The sequence below is a fragment of the Ranitomeya variabilis genome, chromosome 2 (genome assembly GCF_051348905.1).
Source record: "Ranitomeya variabilis isolate aRanVar5 chromosome 2, aRanVar5.hap1, whole genome shotgun sequence".
In the NCBI taxonomy this organism is placed as follows: Eukaryota; Metazoa; Chordata; class Amphibia; order Anura; family Dendrobatidae; genus Ranitomeya; species Ranitomeya variabilis.
The window spans coordinates 86826306-86853040 of NC_135233.1; the positions used below are offsets into that span (position 1 = coordinate 86826306).

Here is a 26735-nt window from a genome sequence, read left to right on the forward strand (position 1 = left end):
TACATTAAACATAGATTTCATACTCACCATTACTTGTCACTTTGTTCCCCGAAGCCAGTGTCATCTGTAAAAAAGATTAAAATAACAAACAACCAATATACTCCCTGTCCGCAGAAATCCACGAGCGTCCCACCATGATCTCTCGTGGAGAACGGCAGCATCAGCTGATGCGACCGCTCTCTAGGGGCTTTAGGAATACAATTTTCCCACGCAGCAATTGCCATAAAGTAAGACTTTGTCCTAAGGTAACCTCTCAGTGATGCACTGCAGGAGCCATTGTCTCCTGTCAGTATGTCACTGAGGGTCCTATAGAGCAGTGACATCACCCGATGTCACTGTTCTATAGGGGAGATCTTCGTGGGACACTCGTTATTAATTGGACTACGGCGGACATATATATATATATAATATATTGTGATGCAGTGACCCCTGTAACAGGTAGGGGGCGCTGCATGGTCTCTCCAGTATACGCACAGAGGCATATTGAGACCATGGGTATGCATGGATGTGGTAGTGAGACAGTGTCCGGCATTGTGGTTAATGGGAGGTATGTGTCACAGGGATGGATGCTCCCTGCGATGCAACCTGGAGTATCTTGTCATTAGAGCACGTAAGCACTGAAGATGTCATTTAGTGCACCTGGGTCCGGGTTGCGGGTAGCTATGAGAGATGGGAGGGTCTGGCTACCCACATACCTCACCATTGGGTGAGGGCACTCACTGTACCTTTTTCCCTGCAGGAGTATGAGGACCTGCAGTGATGTCATGATCACGTGATCAGCCCATGTGATATACCTCACCTATGGGGTGTGGTTACAAGGTACATAATGTGACCAGGGTGTGGGTCACATGTCCCTGTGTATGTTCCTGGGTTGGAAGACCTGGGAGTAGGCTTCCTGGAAAGCACATGCTGGCGTTGGGAGGTCCTGGGAGTAGGACCGGATCCCTGAGCAGCGTGGGAGGTCCTGGGAGTAGGACCAGATCCCTGAGCAGCGCACAGTGAAACTTGGGGAAGCTACCGTCCTCCGGTGGGTCTGGACTGACTAATGTGTGCCACCCAGGCAAGCTGGTGATCCCCGTGGGCAGCTTTCCCAGTGGACTGACAAGGAGTCAGCAGGTAATACCAGACTGTGTGTTTGGCTCCAGAGCGAGCCTGAATATTGGACTCGACCAAGAGTGTATGGTCACAGTCCTGATGGAACAGAGTCATGCTGTGAATATTGTTACTTTGTTTTGCCGTGCTATGAAGATTGTTGTTTTGTGTTTTCTGCCACTGGGGTTTATGGAGTAATAAACCCAGTTGAACTTTTGAAGAAAACGTCTTGCTGTGTGTTATATCGCTGCCAAGCGAGTATTCCCCAACCCGTAAGTAAGTGCAATCTTACAATATGTATATATATATATATATATATATATATATATATATATATATATATATATATATATACTGTATATATATATATATATTTATATACATATATATATAATGTCTGTGTAGACTGTATATATGTTTTCACGAATATTTGAGCCCATGGATACATGTCCATTTTGCAAGCCGGTGAGGAAATCTTGCAGTACGGATGCCATACAGATGACACACGGATAATTTCTGGAGAAAAAAAAATGCATCCTCGCTTTGAATACGGATCACTGTTCAGGGAATTTTCTGCGTATCTCGGCCGTAAAAAACGGACCGTATTTTGATACATTAGGTGTGACCCTGGCCTAAGCCTGGATAATGGAGCCTAAAAATGTCTGTCGTAGTTTTTCCTTCCCCCATTCTCACAGTATTCATGAAACTTTCCTTTCCAGTAGTCAATATAAGCCCTACTGTCCTCTTCACTTCCCCTTCCCAGTACCCTGCACAAGGCCACTACTTGCTCAGTTGACACAGCAGTTCCTTTGCCACTTCCCCAATAATCAGATCAGACTTTCCTATCTCCCCAGTACTCAAAGCAGGTCTATGCTACCTCTCCCAGTTATCACATCTGCCCCTGCCTTATGTCTCCAGTAGTCCTAGGAGGGACCCGCTTTCCAGTAATCACAGAAGCTTTCAACTTTTCCCATTATTCAGAGTATCTCCATACTAGACCTGGTAGTTCCCCTCCCCCCAAAATTATAAGTCACAGCAGCACCCCTTAGTAATCACAATTATTGATGCCTCATGCATCAGTGTATTCTGGGAGAGATGACGCTTGATGTTTTCAGTGACAGCTTGTAACTATGTATTTGGCTCCATGTACAGTATGTGACCCTGGACTTCCAAAATCTTGTCCTGGTTTTACAAGGATTAATATTTAAGAATTGACTTAGTCCCGTAATCCAAGCACTACAGCTGTAAAGTAATCTTGCAACAAAAATCTGTAATGAAAAGAACAAAAAAGATCAAACAACTACATAAACCTGAAATTATTATTATTTATTTATATAGCACCATTAATTCCATGGTGCTGTACATGTGAAAAGGGGTTACATACAAGGTTATAGATATCGTTAATAGTAAACAAATTTACAATGACAGACTGGTACAGAGAGGAGAGAACCCTGTCCTTGCGGACTTACATTTTTCGGGATAATGGGGAAGAGACAGGAGGTCAGTGCGCTGCAGCACTGGTGGTGGTGAGGCGGCAGTTCTGGCGGTGGTGACACGGCAGCTCTGGCGGTGGCGACACGGCAGCTCAGGTGGTTGGTGGGGCGGTAGCGGCTCAGGTGGTTGGTGGGGCGGCAGCTCGGGTGGTTGGCAAGGCGGCAGCTCGGATGGTTGGTGAGGCGGCAGCTCGGGTGGTCGGTGAGGCGGTAGAGTGGTTATTGCAGGCTGTAGGCTTTCCTGAAGAGATGGGTTTTCTGGTTCCGTCTGAAGGATCCGAGGATGATGGATAATCGGACGTGTTGAGGCGTGGAATTCCAGAGGATGGGGGATATTCGGGGGAAATCTTGAAGGCGGGTGTGTGAGGAATGAATAAGTGTGGAGGAGAGTAGGAGATCATGGGAGGATCGAAGATTACGTGAGGGAAGATAGTGGGAAATTAGTTCAGAGATATAGGGAGGGAACAGGTTGTGGATGGCTTTGTAGATCAGTGTTAGTAGTTTGAACTGGATTCTTTGAGGAATTGGGAGCCAGTGGTGGGATTTGCAAAGGGGTGAAGCAGGGGAATAGCGAGGAGAGAGGTGGATTAGCCGAGCAGCAGAGTTGAGGACAGACTGGAGTGGTGCAAGGGAGTTAGCGGGGAGGCCACAGAGGAGAGTGTTGCAGTAATCGAGGCGGGAGATGATGGGGACATGCACAAGAGTTTTATTTCATTGTGGGCTAACGAAGGGACGGGTTCTGGCAATATTTTTGAGTTGGAGTCGACAGGAGGTGGCAAGTGTTTGGACGTGCAGTTTGAGGGACAGGGCAGAATCGAGAGTTACCCAGAGGCAGCGGATTTCAGGTGCGGTGTTATGCCGCCGCCACCCGCTTCCTCCTGCTATACTTACCTGTCCTCGGCGTCCCAGCGCGGCTCTGCTGCTGCGGAGTCCCTCCTCCAGCGCTCGCTCTCGGCGTCAGCTGATCGTCGGGTGCGCGCGCACGCTGGCTTCCGTTCTGCGCGTGCGCACCTCTAATCTCCTTCTAACGCTGTATGCCCTGCCCACTCTATGATCTTGGAGGACCCTCTCCACCCGGAAGTAAGCTCAAGCGCTACTATTTCTTCCTGTCTGCTCCTTGCCTCTGTGCCTGATGATCACTTGTGCTTCGCAAGTGCTCCTGGTCGCACGTACTCTCTGTGCATCTTTTTGTGCTCTGATCTTGTGCTCTGTTATTTGTTTCTTCCCGCAGTTCCTGCATTAGTTCTTGGCCTCGGCTCCTGAAGTTCCAGTCTCGTCGCTGTTCCTGTGTTTCCAGCTCTCCTTGTGTCTCTAGCGGTACCGTGTTCCTTCTAGTTCCCCGTCTCCCTGCGGTCTTCCTGTATCCTTCCCTCTACCCCCGTGTCCTGGCTCTCTTCTCCAGTCCTTTTTCTCGTTTTCCGTTTCTCTCTTTCTCCTTGGTCCCCCAGCTTCCGTGGCGATAGTCCCTCAAGCACCTGCCCCTAACACTCCCTGAATAAAGGGTGGTCCACCTGGTCAGCTCGTCCGTGAGGGGATCGTCATCACGGTCTTAGAGGGTCCACCTATTTTTCCTGAGATTTCTCACAGTATCATCAGGCCATGGACCCCGCTGGTGTTTCGGCCACCCAGAAGGAATTACTCTTCCTGTGTGAAAATCAGACCAGGATCATGTCTTTCCTTACGAACATGGAGTCTCGTCTAGCGGCCTTACAGTCGTCCGATCCTGGTAACGCCACACAGCGGGCCGCTCTTCAGCAGGAGCTTGGTCAACAAAGGGATACTCAGTCCCATATCTTGAATTTTATGGCCTCTGTGGATGATCGGCTTCGCTCTCTCCAAAATGTCGCCTCTGCTCCTGTCCAGGCCTCCGATCCCCAACCGTCGACCCGTTTAGCTAGGCCTCCTCGGCATGGAGGGGAACCTAAACTATGCCGCGGTTTTCTTAATCAGTGTCAACTGCACTTTGAATTATCTCCACTACTCTATCCCACCGACCATGCTAAAATAGCTTTTATTGTTTCTCATTTGGAGGGTGAGGCGCTGGCATGGGTTAATCCCCTCTGGGAACGAGTTGATCCGTTAGTCACTCAACTCGCACTGTTCCTTGATACCTTTCGTAAAGTCTTTGACGAATCAGGTCGCCTGGTCTCTACTACTGAGTCTCTTTTCAACCTTCTTCAGGGTAGTCTTTGTGTAGCTCAGTACGCCATCCGTTTTCGAACTCTGTCCTCAGACCTAGGTTGGAACGAGGCTTTGGTTGGTGCATTCAGCCGTGGTCTGTCCTCTCGGATTAAGGATGAGTTGGCAGGACGAGATACTCCCACCTCTCTGGATGATCTAATCTCTTTGGCTATACGCATTGATTTGCGTTTTCAGGAGCGTTCTCGCGAGCTTGTCAGAGAGAAGAAACCCCTCCGTCTGTCTACACCTTCTCGAGGGTCTTCTCTTCCTCTAGTCACTTTGGCTGCTTCCACTTCCTCTCCTGTACCCATGCAGGTAGATCGCCTCAAGCCTGCCGAGCAACGTCACAAGGAGAGACTCGCACAGGGTCTTTGTTTTTATTGCGGCAGTGCCTCTCATCTCCTACGTTCCTGTCCTCTGAAGCCGGGAAACGCCTCCGCCTAGGACAGGTAAGAGAGGTCTCCCTAGGCAGCTTTGACTCCTCTCCCCCCCCCCCGATTCTGTCCGTTATTTTACATTTGCGTTCCCGTCGTTTTTCTCTTGACGCCTACGTTGATTCAGGTGCTGCTGGTAACTTTGTTCAACTTGAGGTAGTAAACAGACTTGGGATACCTGTAAGACCTCCTGGAGACTCCTAGACATATAGCTTCTGTTGATGGTCAGCTTTTGCGGGAGACCGTCAATTTGGTCACGGAGGAGGTTGAACTTCAGATCGGAGCCCTATATCGTGAGAAATTGATTTTTTGGGTTTTACCATCTCTGTCTCATTCTTTTCTTTTAGGGCTTCCCGGAATAAGAACTCATGAGCCCACTCTGGATTGGCGTTCGGGGGATATTTTACATTGGGGACAGTCTTGTCAGAATAGATGCCTACTCTCCGTCACGCCAACTGGCTCCTCTCGAGCCTCTCCGGAATCTGTGAATATCCCTTCAGCCTATCACTCTATTTCGGATGTGTTTAACAAGAAAGAGGCGGAGATCCTACCACCGCATCGCTCTTATGACTGTCCAATTGATCTGGTTCCTGGTTCTACTCCTCCTAGAGGCCGTATTTATCCTCTATCGCCTGCTGAGACTCAAGCCATGTCAGATTACGTCCAAGAAAATCTGGCCAGAGGCTTCATTCGGAAGTCTTCTTCACCTGCTGGAGCTGGCTTTTTCTTCGTAAAGAAGAAAGATGGGTCCCTTCGGCCATGCATAGACTACCGGGGCCTCAATGCCATCACGATTAAGAGCAAGTACCCACTCCCTCTTATTTGATCGTCTGCGAGGAGCACGAATCTTCACCAAGTTGGATCTCCGAGGGGCCTATAATTTGGTCCGTATCCGTTCAGGTGATGAGTGGAAGACTGCGTTTAACACCAGGGATGGTCATTACGAGTACCTGGTCATGCCCTTCGTGTTATGCAACGCACCCGCAGTCTTCCAGGAACTGGTAAATGACGTTTTTCGGGATCTTCTTTACACCTGTGTGGTAGTGTACTTGGACGATATTCTCGTGTTTTCTCCAGATCTGTCTTCCCATAGGAGAGATGTTCGGCAAGTGCTTCAGTGTTTGAGAGAGAACCGGCTTTAAGCAAAACTGGAGAAATGCGTTTTAGAACAATCATCTCTACCTTTTTTGGGTTTCATTATTTCCGATGCTGGTCTGTGCATGGATCCAGGAAAGGTTTCTGCTGTTCTCAACTGGCCAAGTCCTGGTCGCACGTCCTGGCTCCTGGTCGCACGTACTCTGTGCATCTTTTTGTTCTCTGATCTTGTGCTGTTATTTTTTTCTTCCTGTAGTTCCTGCGTTAGTTCTTGGCCTCGGCTCCTGAAGTTTCAGTCTCGTTGCTATTCCTGTGTTTCCAGCTCTCCTTGTGTCTCTAGCGGTACCGTGTTCCTTCTAGTTCCCCGTCTCCCTACGGTCCTCCTGTATCCTTCCCTCTACCCCCGTGTCCTGGCTCTCTTCTCCAGTTCTTTTTCTCATTTTCCATTTCTGTCTTCCTCCTTGGTCCCCCAGCTTCCGTGGCGATAGTCCCTCACGCACCTGCCCCTAACACTCCCTGTATAGTGGGTGGTCCACCTGGTCAGCTCATCCGTGAGGGGATAGTCGTCATGGTCTTAGAGGGTCCACCTATTTTTCCTGAGATTTCTCACATGCAGGAGAGAGCGTGATGCCGTTTACCATAATAGATCAGGTAGGGGGGATATTTGAGATGGGGGAAAGATGATGAGTTCGGTTTTGTCTACATTGAGTTTTAGGAAGCAAGAGTTGAAGAAGGAGGATATGACTGACAGACACTCCGGGATTCTGGACAGAAGAGAGCCAGAGAGGTAGATCTGAGTGTCGTCCGCATATAGGTGGTACTGGAAGACATGGGACAAGGGTATAGATGGATATAAGTAGAGGCTCTAGGACAGAGCCTTAAGCGACTCCAACAGAGAGGGGGCGGGGTGAGGAGGTAGTGTGGGAGTCGGAAACGCTAAATGTGCTGTCGGAAAAGTATCAGGCAATCCAGGACAGAGCAAGGCCTTTGATGCCTGTCACCACCTCGCGGTCCGGGGCACCTACTTTCTCTTCCCCGCCTGTTCTTACCTCCTCCGGTTCTGTCCTGAGCCAGCAGGGTCACGCTCCGGTCATCCGCCGGCGCTCCGGGGTCCATCCCTGCAGACATGCTGCCCGGGTCCTTGCTCCCATGTCTGCTGCACTTCCTCGTTCCTCTCCCTCTCCTAGGGAGTGCATAGGGGGCGGGCAGGCCAGCTCTCTGGCTTCTTAAACGGCCAGCCCGTTCCTACTCACTGCCCCTCCTCCCGGCCTATCACCTGCAGGCTGGAGGGATAAAAGGATCTCAGTCACTCCTGGACTCCGCCTGGGCAACTTCTATTATCCTGAAGTTGCTGCTCCAGGTCTTGTCCTGCTATGCTTACCAATCCAGTTTGCCTGCCTTACTCTGTGTTCCTTTTTCCCCTAGGATCGTGTCTGGCCTTCTCGGCATCCTGTGTCCTGGATCCTGGACGATTCCCTGCAGTCTTCAGCCTGCTTCCTAGTTCCACGTTCTGCCCTGTCTTTTCAGTTCATTTCTCCCCAGCCTCCTAGGTCGGTTTAACACAGGTGTCTGCTTCATCGGACCCTCTATTGGTGGTCAAGGGGAAATCCCTGTATAGGGGTCACTCCAAGCCTTGGACTCCTTAGAGGCACCCTGGTGTTGTGGTCCTGTGGCCCTCCTTTGGGGAGTCTCCCCTAGTATTTGTATTACTTTACAATAAACCTTTTGAACCTGCTTTCTTGGTCTGGCTCTCCCTTCCTGGTATCAGCAACCGCTGTATTTGCGGTCCAGAGGGTCCACCCGATAGACCCATCTGTAGGGCGTGACAGATTTTGCCCAGGCCATGGACCCCGCTGATGCCAGGTTCGATGCTCAGAGGGAGCTTGCTAGTCTCCGCCAGAGCCAGGAACAGGTTGTTGTGTTCATGCGGACCCTGGAGGCCCGTCTAGGTTCCCCTCAGGGGGTGGATGCATCTTACTCCTCTCATCTTGCAGATCTACATCAGGAGCTGGATCAACAAGGACGGATACAGACCCAGATGCTGGAGTACATGACGTCTGTTGACGAGCGGCTCTCGAATCTACAGCGGTCTCCTCCTGCCCCGGTTACTGCACCCGTGTTGGATCCCGTTGCCGTAGGAGGCGTCTTCTCTTCCCCTCGTCTCTGCAAACCCACCAGGTACTCTGGGGATCCAAAAATGTGCAGGGGTTTCATCAACCAATGCCAGCAGCATTTCAGGCTTCTCCCTCATCAATACCCTACGGATGTGGCGAAAGTGGCCTTTCTGGCATCACACCTGGAGGGCGAGGCCTTGGCCTGGTTCAACCCACTACTGGAGAGAGAGGACCCCATTGTATCTGATCTGCGGTCCTTCTTGGACACCTTCCGGAAGATCTTTGATGAGCCAGGTCGAGTGGCTTCGGCCACGGAGGAGTTGTTCAGCTTACAGCAAGGTACTCTCTCGGTTGGCCAATACGCCATACAGTTTCGCACTTTGGCTTCGGAGCTTCGCTGGTCTGACGAGCCCCTGATCGGTGTCTTCCGGAGAGGGTTATCCAGTCGCCTGAAGGACGAGCTTGCCGTACGAGACCTCCCCGATACCCTGGACGAATACATCTCCCTTGCCGTCCGGATGGACCGCCGCCTACAAGAACGCACCAAGGAGAGAGCCCAGGAGAGAAGACCACCTCGATTGGCACCCTCTTTACAGAGGCCCCTGTTATCAGGTAACGCCTCGTCTGCCGAAGCACCCGAACCCATGGAGGTGGATCGTCTCCGGCTGAGTCCCCGGGAGCGTGAGGAGAGAGTCGCCCGGAGGTTGTGTCTCTATTGTGGTGGCTCCAACCACTTCCGCCGGCAATGTCCCAGAAGACCGGAAAACTCCTCCACCTAGGACAGGTAAGAGAGGCCATCCTAGGTGAGAGTGATACCTCTCTACCATTAACTGTTTCCATACAGGTGAAAATTGGTGACAGGCGGTTCTCAGAGTTGGCGTATTTGGACTCGGGATCTGCAGGTAACTTTATTCAGCGAGACATGGCTCTCCGCCTCGGCATCCCTATACACCCCCTGCAGCATCCCCGCACCATTACCTCCGTTGATGGGAGACCCCTACAAGACTCCGTTGAGGGCATTACCAGTGAGGTGGAGATTCAGATCGGAGCTCTCCATACTGAGAGGATTGCCTTTCTCGTGCTACCCACTCTCTCCCCACCTTTCTTGCTCGGTCTGCCATGGCTGCGTATGCATGAGCCCGTCATAGACTGGCGAAGTGGGGAGATCCAGCGTTGGGGTTCGGCCTGCCATAGCCATTGCCTGCTGTCCGTCCGGCCTATCCGTTTGCCTCCCTCACCTACGTCCTTGCCTGGACTTCCGGAGGCCTACTGGGCATATGCGGACGTCTTCGATAAACGAGAAGCAGAGGTCTTGCCCCCGCACAGGCCTTATGATTGTCCCATCGATTTGGTTCCAGGTGCCTCTTTTCCTACAGGACGAATCTACCCACTGTCCCCTGCTGAGACCCAGGCGATGTCAGAATACGTCACAGACAGCTTGGCCCGGGGATTCATCCAGAGGTCCACATCCCCTGTCGGAGCCGGGTTCTTCTACGTGAAAAAGAAGGACGGGTCTTTGCGTCCTTGCATTGACTACCGTGGATTAAACGCCATCACGGTAAAGAATAAGTACCCTCTGCCTCTTATTCCAGAACTCTTCGATCGGCTCCGGGGAGCCCGGTTGTTCACCAAGCTGGACCTGCGAGGGGCTTACAACCTTGTCCGCATCCGGGCCGGTGACGAGTGGAAAACCGCCTTCAACACCCGTGATGGTCACTTCGAATACCGGGTGATGCCCTTCGGACTGTGCAATGCACCAGCCGTCTTCCAGGAGTTCGTGAACGACGTCTTCCGTGACTTGCTGTACGTATGTGTTGTGGTATACCTAGATGACATCTTGGTTTTCTCCCCAGACCTACCCACACACAGAAGAGACGTCCGACGAGTTCTCCTTCGATTACGGGAGAACCGCTTGTACGCCAAGTATGAGAAATGCCTCTTCGAGCGGTCTTCTCTGCCGTTCCTTGGATACATCGTCTCTGACTCTGGGCTGGAGATGGATCCTGATAAGGTGTCGGCCATCATGAACTGGCCTCGGCCGGTCGGGATCAAAGCCATCCAGCGCTTCTTGGGATTCGCCAACTACTACCGGCAGTTTATCCCGCACTTCTCGGATCTGGTCAAACCCCTCACTGCACTCACACGCAAGGGAACACCTGCTAATGGATGGGCTCCAGAGGCTGAGTGCTCCTTCCAGGCACTCAAACGGGCCTTCTCCTCCGCACCAGCCCTGCACAGGCCCGTCGCTGAGAAGCAGTTCTTTCTGGAGGTGGACGCATCCTCCACAGGTGCCGGGGCCGTCCTCACGCAGAGAGCCGCCTCCGGACGTAAGGTCTCTTGCGGCTTCTTTTCGAAGGCCTTTTCCCCCTGTGAGCGGAATTACTCCATTGGTGACCGTGAGTTGCTTGCCATCAAAATGGCCTTGGAGGAGTGGCGTTACCTCCTAGAGGGAGCAGTGCACCCGGTGGTGATCTACACTGACCACAAGAACTTGGCCTATCTCCACTCTGCCCAGAGGCTCAATCCTCGCCAGGCCCGTTGGTCTTTATTCTTTGCTCGGTTTGATTACCGTCTTCATTTTCGTCCCGCAGATAAGAATGTCAAGGCTGACGCCCTCTCCCGCTCTTTTCTTACCGACGATCATGAGGAGGAACCTCGTCCCATTATCGATCCATCCAAGGTGATCATGGTTGCACCGCTCCGACTGTCGCAGGTACCCCCAGGGAAGACGCTGGTGCCTGAACCTAATCGAGAACGCATCCTCCGCTGGGGACATTCCTCCTTACTAGCTGGGCACGCGGGTCTGACTAAGACCCTACAGTTGATCGGCCGGTACTACTGGTGGCCTGGGATGCGTCAAGAGGTGACAGACTACGTCTCTGCCTGTTCTTCCTGTGCCTGCAACAAGACCCCCAAATGGCTTCCCGCCGGTCAACTCTTGCCCTTGCCTGTACCATCAAAACCATGGCAACACATTGCGATGGACTTCATCACGGATCTTCCTGCATCCTCCGGGAATACTGTCATCTGGGTCGTGGTGGACAGATTTTCCAAGATGGGTCACTTCGTTTCTCTGCCTGGTCTTCCTTCGGCACCCAAGCTGGCCGAGTTGTTTGTTCTACATATCCTCCGGTTGCATGGGTTACCCTCCAACATTGTTTCCGATAGGGGAGTTCAATTCGTGTCCCGATTCTGGCGGTCTCTCTGCAGGAAACTCGATATTACCTTGGACTTCTCTTCGGCTTATCATCCACAGACTAACGGACAGGTGGAACGGGTAAACCAGGTGTTGGCAGGTTATCTACGGCACTTTGTCAACGCACACCACGACAACTGGACATCCCTACTGCCTTGGGCGGAGTTCTCGTACAATAATCATGTTGGTGAGTCTTCACGTAACACTCCATTCTTTATTGTATATGGGCAGCACCCGAGGATCCCGACCCCCTTGGACATCGCTACTACCAATCCTGCAGCAGAGGCCGTGGCTCGTGACTTCGCCGACATCTGGAACAAGACTCGTGTAGCTCTTGAGAAAGCATCCCAGCGTATGAAGGACCATGCCGACAAAAGAAGACTTGATGCCCAGATGTTTCAACCGGGTGACAAGGTATGGTTATCAGCCAAGTACGTCCGCCTTAAGGTGCCCTCCTTCAAGCTCGGACCTCGGTACATCGGACCGTTCGAGGTGTCCCGGAGACTCAACGATGTGTGCTATCAGCTACGACTGCCTCCTTCTCTGCGAATACATAATTCTTTCCACCGTTCCCTCCTCAAGCCTGTGATCCTCAACCGCTTCTCCCAGGATCCGGGAGAGCGTCCTCCTCCTATATCGGCCAATGACGAGTATGAGGTCAGTGCCATTCTGGACGTGAAGAAGAGAGGGCGTGCCACATGGTACCTGGTCGACTGGAAGGGGTTTGGTCCTGAGGAGAGGTCCTGGGAACCGGAGGGCAACATCCATGCTCCTCGTCTCCTACGTCGGTTCCTTGCCAGTCGCCGCCCGGGGGGGCCTGGAGGGGGGGGTACTGTCACCACCTCGCGGTCCGGGGCACCTACTTTCTCTTCCCCGCCTGTTCTTACCTCCTCCGGTTCTGTCCTGAGCCAGCAGGGTCACGCTCCGGTCATCCGCCGGCGCTCCGGGGTCCATCCCTGCAGACATGCTGCCCGGGTCCTTGCTCCCATGTCTGCTGCACTTCCTCGTTCCTCTCCCTCTCCTAGGGAGTGCATAGGGGGCGGGCAGGCCAGCTCTCTGGCTTCTTAAACGGCCAGCCCGTTCCTACTCACTGCCCCTCCTCCCGGCCTATCACCTGCAGGCTGGAGGGATAAAAGGATCTCAGTCACTCCTGGACTCCGCCTGGGCAACTTCTATTATCCTGAAGTTGCTGCTCCAGGTCTTGTCCTGCTATGCTTACCAATCCAGTTTGCCTGCCTTACTCTGTGTTCCTTTTTCCCCTAGGATCGTGTCTGGCCTTCTCGGCATCCTGTGTCCTGGATCCTGGACGATTCCCTGCAGTCTTCAGCCTGCTTCCTAGTTCCACGTTCTGCCCTGTCTTTTCAGTTCATTTCTCCCCAGCCTCCTAGGTCGGTTTAACACAGGTGTCTGCTTCATCGGACCCTCTATTGGTGGTCAAGGGGAAATCCCTGTATAGGGGTCACTCCAAGCCTTGGACTCCTTAGAGGCACCCTGGTGTTGTGGTCCTGTGGCCCTCCTTTGGGGAGTCTCCCCTAGTATTTGTATTACTTTACAATAAACCTTTTGAACCTGCTTTCTTGGTCTGGCTCTCCCTTCCTGGTATCAGCAACCGCTGTATTTGCGGTCCAGAGGGTCCACCCGATAGACCCATCTGTAGGGCGTGACAATGCCAAGGGAAGAAAGAATCTATAGCAGTAGGCAGTGGTCGACTGTGTCGAAAGCAGAGGACAGGTCGAGAAGGAGGATGGAGAACTGTACTGTCTGTTAGCTTTGGCTGTAAGTCATTAGTTATTTTGGTCAAAGCAGTTTTGGTGGAGTGGTGGGGGTGGAAGCCAGATTGGAGGTTGTCAAGGAGAGAGTTAGATGAGAAGTGGGAGGAAAGTTGACCATGGACATGCTGCTCAAGGAGTTTAGAAGCAAACGGGTGCAATGATATGGGAGGATAGCTGGGCATAGCAGTTGGGTCAAGGATAGCTTTTATGAGGATGGGTCTGATGGTGGCATGTTTGAAGGCAGAGGGGAAAGTACCAGAAGATAGCAATAGGTTGAAGAGATGGGTTAGTGCTGGAATGAGCGTGTTAGTGAGGTTGGGGAGCAGGTGGGAATGGATGGAGTCAAGTGCACAGGTGGTGAGGTGTGATTTGGAAGTTCTCCTTCAGTCATGTTGGAGAGGGAAGATATTGGGTAAGGGCAGAGGTCTGGTATATGGAGTGGTTGGGGTGGTGGAACAGTAAAGGTTTACCTTGTTTGGTCGATCTTGTTTTCGAAGTAGGTTGCAAAGTCCTCAGAAGAGATGATGGGAGTTGGAGGTGGCAGTGGCGGGCGGAGGAGAGAGTTAAATGTGCTGAACAGTTGTTTTGGGTAGTGGGATAGTGAAGATACAAGGTTAGTGAAATAGGTCTGTTTAGCAGAAGTGAGGGCAAGTTTGAAGGCAAGTGTAGCTTGTTTGAAAGCGGTGAAGTCGTCTGGCAGGCGTGTTTTTTTTCCAACGACACTTACCTCAGCCTCGATTTTGGGGGTGACAGATTCCCTTTAAAGGGAACCTGTCACCTGAATTTGGCGGGACCAGTTTTGGGTCATATGGGCGGGGTTTTCGGGTGTTTGATTCACCTTTTCCTTACCCGCTGGCTGCATGCTGGCCGCAATATTGGATTGAAGTTCATTCTGTGTCCTCCGGAGTACACGCCTGCGCAAGGCAATCTTGCCTTGCAGAGGCGTGTACTACGGAGGACACAGCTATGGACGAGTGCTATGCGAGAAAAAAAATCACATAGCACTCGGACCAATGTTAATCTCCCATCACTTTTTTTTTTTCACGGCCATATTATATGTGCGAGTGAAATTGCAGTATGCTGCGATTTGCACCGTATATCAGCCGAGACTCGCCAATGAAAGTCTATTTGTGCAAGAAAAACTCGCACCACACGGGCCATCAGTGTGACTTGCGAGAAATACACAACGGTGTCCTTTGAAAGGCCGACAATTCAGGTGCAGTGTACAGTAAAATCACACTGACAGGTTACAATAGAATAGATATACTGTATATACACAGTATAGGTGTATATAAAATCTAAAGAGATACACTACAGACCAAAAGTTCTGGGCTTTGGGCAGATGAGTCCAAATTTGAGATCTTTGGTTCCAACCACCGTGTCTTTGTGCGATGCAGAAAAGGTGAACGGATGGACTCTATATGCCTGTTCCCACCGTGAAGCATGGAGGAGGAGGTGTGGGGGTGCTTTGCTGGTGACACTGTTGGGGATTTATTCAAAATTGAAGGCTTACTGAACCAGCATGGTTACCACAGCATCTTGCAGCGACATGCTATTCCATCCGGTTTGCTTTTGAGTTGGACCTTCATTTATTTTTCAACAGGACAATGACCCCAAACACACCTCCAGGCTGTGTAAGGGCTATTTGACCAAGAAGGAGAGTGATGGGGTGCTACGCCAGATGACCTGGCCTCCACAGTCACCAGACCTGAACCCAATCGATATGGTTTGGGGTGAGCTGGACCGCAGAGTGAAGGCAAAAAGGGCCAACAAGTGCTAAGCATCTCTGGGAACTCCTTCAAGATTGTTGGAAGACCATTCCCGGTGACTACCTCTTGAAGCTCATTAAGAAAATGCCAAGAGTGTGCAAAGCAGCCATCAAAGCAAAAGGTGGCTACTTTGAAAAACCTAGAATATAAGACACATTTTCAATTGTCTTACACTTTTTTTGTTAAGTATATAATTCCACATAGTTTTGATGCCTTCAGTGTGAATGTACAATTTTCATAGTCATGAAAATACAGAAGAATCTTTAAATGAGGTGTGTCCAAACATTTGGTCTGTACTGTGGGTGTATGTGTATATGATGACACAGGTATCTATATATATATAATTGTCTAAGGGTTTTTCTGTCTGTCTGTCCTGGAAATCCCGCGTCTCTGATTGGTCGAGGCCGCCAGGCCTCGAACAATCAGCGACGGGCACAGCATGGCGATGATGATGTCATAAAGGTTGCCTCGACCAATCAGCGACGAGCACAGTCTGCCGCGAATTCGCCTCGACCAATCAGCGACGGGCACAGTATCGACGTAGATGTCATAATGGTTGCCATGGCGACGATGATGTCATAAAGGTTGCCTCGACCAATCAGCGACGGGCACAGTTTGCCGCGAATTCGAGGCCTGGCGGCCTCAACCAATCAGTGACGGGCACAGTATCGACGTAGATGTCATAATGGTTGCCATGGCGACGATGATGTCATAAAGGTTGCCTCGACCAATCAGCAACGGGCACAGTCTGCCGCGAATTCTGGAATCATCATTGTCCATATACTACGGGGACATGCATATTCTAGAATACCCGATGCGTTACAATTGGGCCACAATCTAGTATACTATATACAGGAAGAGATGAAATACAGGTATATACTATATACAGGGGAGATGACACACACATATATACTATATACAGGAGGAGATGACATACAGCAGGTATATCTATATATATAATTGTCTAAGGGTTTTTCCGTCTGTCTGTCCCGTTTATTCATTCTCTGATTGGTCGAGGCCGCCTGGGCCTCGACCAATCAGCGACAAGCATAGCATGGCGATGATGATGTCATAATGGAAATCCCGCATCTCTCTGATTGGTCGAGGCCGCCAGGCCTCGACCAATCAGCGACGGGCACAGTATCGACGTAGATGTCATAATGGTTGCCATGGTGACGATGATGTCAAAAAGGTTGCCTCGACCAATCAGCGACGGGCACAGTCAGAATCATCATTGTCCATATACTACGGGGACATGCATATTCTAGAATACCCGATGCGTTAGAATCGGGCCACGGGCACAGCATGGCAACAATGATGTCATAATGGAAATCCCACGTCTCTGGCGGCCTCGACCAATCAGCGACGGGCACAGTATCGACGTAGATGTCATAATGGTTGCCATGGCGACGATGATGTCAAAAAGGTTGCCTCGACCAATCAGCGACGGGCACAGTCGGAATCATCATTGTCCATATACTACGGGGACATGCATATTCTAGAATACCCGATGCGTTAGAATCGGGCCACAATCTAGTACTATATAAAAGAGGAGATGACTATATGACACACAGATATATACTATATACAGGAGAGATGACACACACATATACTATATACAGGGGAGATGACATACAGGTATATACTATATATAGGAGATGACATACAGGTATATACTATATACAGAAGAGATGACATACAGGTATATACTATATACAGGAGGAGATGACACATAGGTATATACAATATGCAGGAGGAGATGACATACAGCAGGTATATACTATTTACAGGGGAAATGACATGCAGGTATATACTATATACAGGAGATGACATACAGGTGTATACTATACGTAAGGGAGATGACAAACATGTACAGGTCCTTCTCAAAAAATTAGCATATAGTGTTAAATTTCATTATTTACCATAATGTAATGATTACAATTAAACTTTCATATATTATAGATTCATTATCCACCAACTGAAATTTGTCAGGTCTTTTATTGTTTTAATACTGATGATTTTGGCCTACAACTCCTGATAACCCAAAAAACCTGTCTCAATAAATTAGCATATCAAGAAAAGGTTCTCTAAACGACCTATTACCCTAATCTTCTGAATCAACTAATTAACTCTAAACACATGCAAAAGATACCTGAGGCTTTTAAAAACTCCCTGCCTGGTTCATTACTCAAAACCCCCATCATGGGTAAGACTAGCGACCTGACAGATGTCAAGAAGGCCATCATTGACACCCTCAAGCAAGAGGGTAAGACCCAGAAAGAAATTTCTCAACAAATAGGCTGTTCCCAGAGTGCTGTATCAAGGCACCTCAATGGTAAGTCTGTTGGAAGGAAACAATGTGGCAGAAAACGCTGTACAACGAGAACAGGTGACCGGACCCTGAGGAAGATTGTGGAGAAGGACCGATTCCAGACCTTGGGGAACCTGAGGAAGCAGTGGACTGAGTCTGGTGTGGAAACATCCAGAGCCACCGTGCACAGGCGTGTGCAGGAAATGGGCTACAGGTGCCGCATTCCCCAGGTAAAGCCACTTTTGAACCATAAACAGCGGCAGAAGCGCCTGACCTGGGCTACAGAGAAGCAGCACTGGACTGTTGCTAAGTGGTCCCAAGTACTTTTTTCTGATGAAAGCAAATTTTGCATGTCATTCGGAAATCAAGGTGCCAGAGTCTGGAGGAAGACTGGGGAGAAGGAAATGCCAAAATGCCTGAAGTCCAGTGTCAAGTACCCACAGTCAGTGGTGTGGGGTGCCATGTCAGCTGCTGGTGTTGGTCCACTGTGTTTCATCAAGGGCAGGGTCAATGCAGCTAGCTATCAGGAGATTTTGGAGCACTTCATGCTTCCTGGCACCTGCTCACAGTGCCAAAACCACTGGTAAATGGTTTACTGACCATGGTATTACTGTGCTCAATTGGCCTGCCAACTCTCCTGACCTGAACCCCATAGAGAATCTGTGGGATATTGTGAAGAGAAAGTTGAGAGACGCAAGACCCAACACTCTGGATGAGCTTAAGGCCGCTATTGAAGCATCCTGGGCCTCCATAACATCTCAGCAGTGTCACAGGCTGATTGCCTCCATGCCACGCCGCATTGAAGCAGTCATTTCTGCCAAAGGATTCCCGACCAAGTATTGAGTGCATAACTGAACATTATTATTTGATGGTTTTTTTGTTTGTTATTAAAAAACACTTTTATTTGATTGGACGGGTGAAATATGCTAATTTATTGAGACAGGTTTTTGGGGTTATCAGGAGTTGTATGCCAAAATCATCAGTATTAAAACAATAAAAGACCTGACAAATTTCAGTTGGTGGATAATGAATCTATAATATATGAAAGTTTAATTGTAATCATTACATTATGGTAAATAATGAAATTTAACACTATATGCTAATTTTTTGAGAAGGACCTGTATATACTGAGAGGAAAATGAGGTGTGAGGTGAAAATGAAAAGGTGTGAGTGCAAAATGAGAGGAGTGAGGGAAAATAGTGGAGTGATCGGAAAATGACAGATGTGAGGTCAAAATGACAAGTGTTAGTGGTGAACAAGAGGAGTGAGGGGGGAATGAGAGGTGTGAGGGAGAAAATGAGAGATGTGAGGGGAAAATGAAAGGCATGATGGGAAAATAAGAGAAGTGAAGTGCTATAACTAGCCACAGATATTTACTATGCCCAGGCAACGCCGGGCTCTTCAGCTAGTAATATATATAACTGACAGGGGCCCATACATTCTGATATCATCACTAATATATACCTGACAGGAGCCCACACATTCTGATACCATCACTGATATATACCTGATAGGAGCCCATACATTCTGATATCATCACTAATATATACCTAACAGGGGCCCATACATTCTGATATCACCAGTAATATATACCTGACAGGGGCCCATACATTCTGATATTATCAGTAATATATACCTGACAGGGGGCCATACATTCTGATACCATCAATAATATATATACCTGATAGGAGCCCATACATTCTGATATCATCACTAATATATACCTGACAGGGGCCCATACATTCTGATATCATCAGTAATATATACCTGACAGGGGCCCATACATTCTGATATCATCAGTAATATATACCTGACAGGGGCCCATACATTCTGATACCATCACTAATATATACCTGACAGGAGCCCATACATTCTGATAACATCACTACTGTAATGTATACCTCACAGAGGCCCATACATTCTGATATCATCACTAATATATACCTGACAGGAGCCCGTACAGTCTGTATCTACAATAATATATACCTGACAGGAGCCCGTACAGTCTGTATCTACAATAATATATACCTGACAGGAGCCCGTACAGTCTATATCTACAATAATATACACCTGACAGGAGCCCGTACCGTCTATATCTACAATAATATACACCTGACAAGAGCCCGTACAGTCTGTATCTACAATAATATATACCTGACAGGAGCCCGTACCGTCTATATCTACAATAATATACACCTGACAGGAGCCCATACAGTCTATATCTACAATAATATATACCTGACAGGAGCCTGTACCATCTGTATCTACAATTATATATACCTGACAGGAGCCTGTACCGTCTGTATCTACAATAATATATACCTGACAGGAGCCCGTACAGTCTGTATCTACAATAATATATACCTGACAGGAGCCCATACAGTCTATATCTACAATAATATATACCTGACAGGAGCCTGTACCGTCTGTATCTACAATAATACATACCTGACAGGGGCCCGTACAGTCTATATCTACAATAATATATACCTGACAGGAGCCCATACAGTCTGTATCTACAATAATATATACCTGACAGGAGCCTGTACAGTCTGTATCTACAATAATGTATACCTGACAGGAGCCCGTACAGTCTGTATCTACAATAATATATACCTGACAGGAGCCCGTACAGTCTATATCTACAATAATATATATACCTGACAGGAGCCCGTACAGTCTATATCTACAATAATATATATACCTGACAGGAGCCTGTACAGTCTGTATCTACAATAATATATACCTGACAGGAGGCCGTACAGTCTATATCTACAATAATATATATACCTGACAGGAGGCCGTACAGTCTGTATCTACAATAATATATACCTGACAGGAGCCCGTACAGTCTGATATCATCACTAATATATACCTGACAGGAGCCCGTACAGTCTGTATCTACAATAATATATACCTGACAGGAGCCCGTACAGTCTATATCTACAATAATATATACCTGACAGGAGCCTGTACAGTCTATATCTACAATAATATATACCTGACAGGAGCCCGTACAGTCTATATCTACAATAATATATACCTGACAGGAGCCCGTACAGTCTGTATCTACAATAATATATACCTGACAGGAGCCTGTACAGTCTGTATCTACAATAATGTATACCTGACAGGAGCCCGTACAGTCTGTATCTACAATAATATATACCTGACAGGAGCCCGTACAGTCTATATCTACAATAATATATATACCTGACAGGAGCCCGTACAGTCTATATCTACAATAATATATATACCTGACAGGAGCCTGTACAGTCTGTATCTACAATAATATATACCTGACAGGAGGCCGTACAGTCTATATCTACAATAATATATATACCTGACAGGAGGCCGTACAGTCTGTATCTACAATAATATATACCTGACAGGAGCCCGTACATTCTGATATCATCACTAATATATACCTGACAGGAGCCCGTACAGTCTGTATCTACAATAATATATACCTGACAGGAGCCCGTACAGTCTGTATCTACAATAATATATACCTGACAGGAGCCCGTACAGTCTGTATCTACAATAATATATACCTGACAGGAGCCCGTACAGTCTGTATCTACAATAATATATACCTGACAGGAGCCCATACAGTCTATATCTACAATAATATATACCTGACAGGAGTCCATACAGTCTGTATCTACAATAATATATACCTGACAGGAGCCCGTACAGTCTATATCTACAATAATATACACCTGACAGGAGGCCGTATAGTCTAGTATCTTCACCACCAGTGAGCTGGCTAGACTGTATGGGCTGCAGTCAGGACCTGGCAGGAGCCCATATATTCTACTGGCTTTAATAATTTATACCTTGAAGGAGCACATACATTCTAGTGTCATGTATGGGCTGCAGTCAGGGCCAGGCAGCAACCTATAAAGTCTGCTATGTTCAGGAATATACACCTGGAAGGAGCCCATACAGTCTAGCGTCTTCAGTAGTGAGCCGGCTACACTGTATGAGCTGCAGTTAGGACCTGGAAGGAGCCCATAAGGATCAACCCAAATCCAGCCATGACAACATCCACAGCTTCCTCTGTCTGCTCTAGTATGGAGGAGGAGGCGCCGCCCCTCCTGGTCACATGGGTATGACGTCAGGGAGGTCCTTTAGCCGTCTTGGATGTAGCCTCTACCATTACAAGCCTGTCTCAGGAGCAGAGCGCGCTACTACATGCGCCGCCTTCGATGCCCTGATGAACCAATCAGCGCTGCAGCTCACAAACACTGCCACTCCCACAACACACTTCCTGGTCGCTCACTGTGTGGATGATGATGGCGGGCTCCGGGAGGCCGCGCACAGGACGTGCAGGGGTGGCGGCATTGCTGGCCGCGGTGTCGGCGCTGTGCTGGGCGCCCGGGCGGTGTGAGGTGACGCAGCAGGAGGACGCAGTGAGGACGGTCACCTCCAGCAACTGGACGGCGGTGCTAGAGGGGCAGTGGATGGTGACGTTGTGAGTATCCTGCCGCCACTGACAGCCGGAGGGCGCGCACTGCTGTCACTCTGCTCGGTGCTGTCATTGTGTGGGCGCCATGGACGTGTCATAGCTGTACCGCCATTTATAGGGGTCTCACCAGGAGCCCAACTGCAGCCGTACATGCCCCCAGTAATCAACACTTGCAGAGTTTGGCCCCTAGTCCTACATAACGGACACAAGGACCAATCAGATGTCTTCATGAGGACAGGCCCCGCCCCTCGGACGTGTTAAAGGGAACCTGTCACCACGTTTTTGGAAGATGGGATAAAAATAGCGTTAAATAGGGGCAGAGGTGGGCGTTACATTAGTGTGTTTGTTATGCGTTTATTACCCACCTAAGTTGCCGAAATACCTTTGCAAAGTCTCCGTTTTCGCCTGTCAATCAGGCTGGTCTGGTCAAAAGGGCGTTGTCTTCCCCCAGATTTTGCGTAGTTTTCCGTTGGTGGCGTAGTGGTGTGCGCATGCCCAAGGTCCCGAATCCTCTGCCAGGGGATTTAAAAGAGCGCGCTGTTCGTTTTCATTGGTGATCGGTGGGCGCGGCCATCTTCCTTTGGCCGCGCGTGCGCAGAAGCGGCGCTCTGCTGGCCGCGGCTTCAGGAAAATGGCCGCCGCGATATCCATCTGCGCACGCGCGGCATCCCGCGGCCATTTTCCTGAAGCCGCGGCCAGCAGAGCGCCGCTTCTGCGCACGCGCGGCCAAAGGAAGATGGCCGCGCCCACCGATCACCAATGAAAACGAACAGCGCGCTCTTTTAAATCCCCTGGCAGAGGATTCGGGAACTTGGGCATGCGCACACCACTACGCCACCAACGGAAAACTACGCAAAATCTGGGGGAAGACAAGACGCCCTTTTGACCAGACCAGCCTGATTGACAGGCGAAAACGGAGACTTTGCAAAGGTATTTCGGCAACTTAGGTGGGTAATAAACGCATAACAAACACACTAATGTAATGCCCACCTCTGCCCCTATTTAACGCTATTTTTATCCCATCTTCCAAAAACGTGGTGACAGGTTCCCTTTAAAAGCCTGGAAGTGCTTCGATAATCACATGACTGTGTTGTAGGCTCTGATTGGCTGAGGGTTGTGTGTGGGGATATAGGAGGCCTTCTGCTAGGGGGCTGTGTACCAGGCAGAGCTGGAGTTGTGCTCGCTGTGGGTAGAGGGTCCCCCATAGTAATGTGCAGCGTGTCCATGGGATGTAGGAAGTGTCACATGTGGCGCGGCCTTCCTGATCTGGGGCCGCATTGGGTTTGGCAGTGGCCTCTTTCTGGAGGGAAAGGTTTCAGTAAAACTTGTATTTTATTCCTAGAAATCCTTGGTGTTTGTATGTATGAGTCCAGTGGACGGTGCTATTGAGTGACTGACAGCAGCGGTGAGCACACGAGCTCGGATACTATGTTGGAGTCCCCGCGGCTGCATGTCTCCGGGCTGTTTGACACATAGAGGGATTGCCTGTCTGTTAGATGAATAGCCGTGAGCCATGCAGCCGCGTCTTCCTGTATGACTGTGCACGCAGATCGCTGTCAGTCACTAGTAGGACCGCCCCCTGGACTCCTGTACATCCACACACCAGGGGTGTCAATGAATAAATTACAAGTGATACTGAATGTTTTCCACCGGACCCATATATCACTCTGCTCAGCTTCTCCCCTTACCCCGTGCCACCCACAGATAAGACCTCACTACCACGGACAGGTCCCCTTTAATGCCACGTATCATTTGGAGCTTTGTTATGAAGGGCTCTTCTCACCTGTGATGGGCGCGTTTACAGGTTCGCAATTTACTTGTTACTAATATTCTTCTGTTTCCAAGAGGGATTTCTAATGTTTTACTGCTCGTTGTCTGTTAGTGGCCGCCGGTGCCAAACCTTCCCAGTGCTTACAAGCTGTTTCTCGTGGATCTTGTAAGCGCTGCTGTGAAGATCGCTGTGAGGCGCTGGTCGCTCCTGATCCCGGCCGGCCATAGTGCAGCTCCGTCCTCTGAGGCCTCAGGTGCCAGGCCGCATTATTGGGAGCACATAGTTTGGGCCAGACTGTGAATGAAGCAGGAGCGCAGCAGGCGGAGGAGCGACGCGCTCCTGAATACAATAAGGTCGGACAATTCTTTCTCTTTATTCAACGTGTTTGTCCTGAGCTGTGGTGACTTGGTGAACGAGTGACCTGTAGGAAGTTGGATCTTGTGCAGCCTAGAGAGGTCCACCAGGGTCTTCTCCACCGTTATCTTGATAGTATGAAGCCATCGGGTGCTGGTCTTCCTCTTCGCCTTGTTCCTTCTATTCATCCGACCACGATCTCCAGTGATTTCTCCCTTCCTGTGATGTGTCTACAGTAGGCCAGTCGTAGCTTAGTGATCCTTGCTTGGAGTGACATGTCTGGTCTGATTTGTTCCAGAATCGGTTTGTTTGTTGTTCTTGCCATCCATGGTATTGATGACCTCCTTCTCCAGCTGCACATTTCAATAGTGTCGCTTCTTCTTCTGACTTGTTCCTTTATCGTCCAGGTTTCGCATCCGTATGTTACCACTGAGAAGACCAAACTATGTGCGAGCCGTGTCTTCGTCTCCAGTGAAATGTTCCTCCATCTGAAGACCTCGTCCGGTGACTTCATTGCTGATTTGCCCATAGCTATTGTCCTATCGACTTCTGGTGTCGTCGCTGCATCTTGAGTGATCATTAATCCGGGCAGATTTTCACCTTCCAGTTCTTCGCCGTCCATCTCAGATGTGTCCTGGTCGTACCTGGCAATAGTGAATATCTTTGTGTTCAGTATCGGTCCCATGTTCGAGCTTTCCATCTTGACTCCTTCATTCCATCTTGTTGCTGTCAGTATTGTATCTGTGTGTTCCTAGGTGCGATTCCTGTAACCTGTGGTAATACGAGGTAGACTGTGTATAACACCATTCATTGATGATTCAGTTTAGGACCATGAGGTGACACATTTCATCCCTGCCGCTTACATTGCTCCCTTGAGCCTTGCGTCTTCATGACGCCTGTAGTGCGATGATGCCTATGAAGAAGTGCGGCCCATCTTGGCTTTATCTTGTCTTACAAGCCAAGGCGTAGCGCCCTGTAGCCGCCACTGTACTCGCTGTGACAGGCGTTCAGCCTGATAAAGAGCGGTGGCCTTCCTGATAACCAGAATACAAAGCATGATCTATAAAGAAACATAGCGACCCCCTCAGATGTGTCTAAAAGCACCGAGCCCCAACCTCCCTGCCTGCACTGTGCTACAGGGGAATCATATATTTTTATATTGGACTTGCATACAAGGCAAAATAATCTGTGCAAAAGGAAATAACATCCGGTTTTACTACGGAACAATATTTGCTTTTATAAAGGTTTTTATTCTCTAGGTATGGAGGGAGTAATCGGTGCAGGAGCCCCAATGTTCGGATGCTTGTCACCTATTGTCTGCATACAGTTGTGCTCCACATTATTGACACCCTTAATTGTTTAATATAAGAAGCCAGTATCTCCATAAACAAGTGGCTATATGAATTTCTACCACTTTGTATCATTAGAATATTTTAATGGTGGCAAAGGTTAGTTGCTCTTTTTATAAAGGGGTGTCTCATCTCGTGCAATCATTGCGTATCTTGACAATAGGCCATACATGTATAGTAGATGCCTGTTCATCAATGGCAGCCGCATCTTTCTTGTGGATGGGACATATGTTGTTTTCAGTGGAGAGATGGTGCTTGTGTTTTTTTTTTTTTTTTTTTTTTTTTTTTTTTTTTTTTTAAACCTTATAGGCCAGGGAGCAAAAGACAGAGAATGAATGAGAAAAAATGTGCAAATTGGTGCAATGAAAACAAGTTATTACCCAAATATCAATCCCTTTCTACAGGTTAGTTTATCTCTTTTTACAGGTTAGTAAATAATTTGTGTATTGCTGAAGGTCTGACTACTTGGAGCCCCTTGGAGATCTTAAAAGGAATCTGTCAGCAGGGTTTTGCTATATAATTTGGGAGCAACATGATGTAGGGGCTGAGGCCCTGATTCCAGCAATGTATCACTTACTGGACTGTTTTTTTTTTTTGTAGTTTCAATAAAATCAGTTTTATCAGTGGGAGATTATTAGTAGAGGACTAGTTGTCTCATGCAACATATTCCTCCTGCTCTGTGAATTCATTTTATTAAACTCCACCAATCAGACCAGTAAGTGACACATTGCTGCAATCAGCGTCTCTGTCCCTACACTATGCTGTTCTTGGGTTAAATGGCAAAAAACTGTTGAAAGATTACCTTTAAGGCCGGGGTCACACTAGCTATGAATACGGACGAGTGCTATGTGAGAGAACATTCCATAGTACTCGGACCAGGATATTCCGCTATGGGGCCGCTCCCATCACCGTTTTTTTTCCTTGGCCGTATTGTATGCTGCGATAGTCACCGACACTCGGCCGAGTCTCGGCTCACTCGCACCCATATAAGCCTATAGGGGCGAGTAAGACAATGCACATCACTCGGATATCATCATATACGCTGAGCCCGGCAATGGAGAATTTCATTTCTCCGCCTCCTCCGCAGCAGTGCTCCGATCCTCTACGTGCGAGAGGCACGGAGCACAGACGCATGACACTCAGCTCCCGCTCGCAGCAGAGCAGGAGCCGAGGGTCATTAGCATATCACATCCGATGCCATGCGTTCGTCTGACCCCGGCCTAGGAATGTGGCTGCAGCTCGACCTCCACTCATTGTCTGTGGAACTGCCGGAGATAGTTGAGTACAGCACTCCTTTTGCTTTTGACAGTCCCATAGAGCATGAATGGAATGG

General features: G+C 49.1%; 1 protein-coding gene across 1 annotated transcript in view; it reads left to right on the top strand.

Moving 5' to 3' along the window:
• The first annotated feature begins 21597 nt into the window (after positions 1 to 21597).
• The window catches only part of LOC143804497 (thioredoxin-related transmembrane protein 1-like), a 98063-nt gene continuing 92925 nt past the window's right edge, over positions 21598 to 26735 (top strand). Inside the window, exon 1 of the mRNA XM_077282638.1 lies at positions 21598 to 21934. Within this exon, the coding sequence (XP_077138753.1) occupies positions 21750 to 21934 (185 nt within the window). The 5' untranslated portion in view covers positions 21598 to 21749. The remainder of the gene's footprint in view (positions 21935 to 26735) is intronic.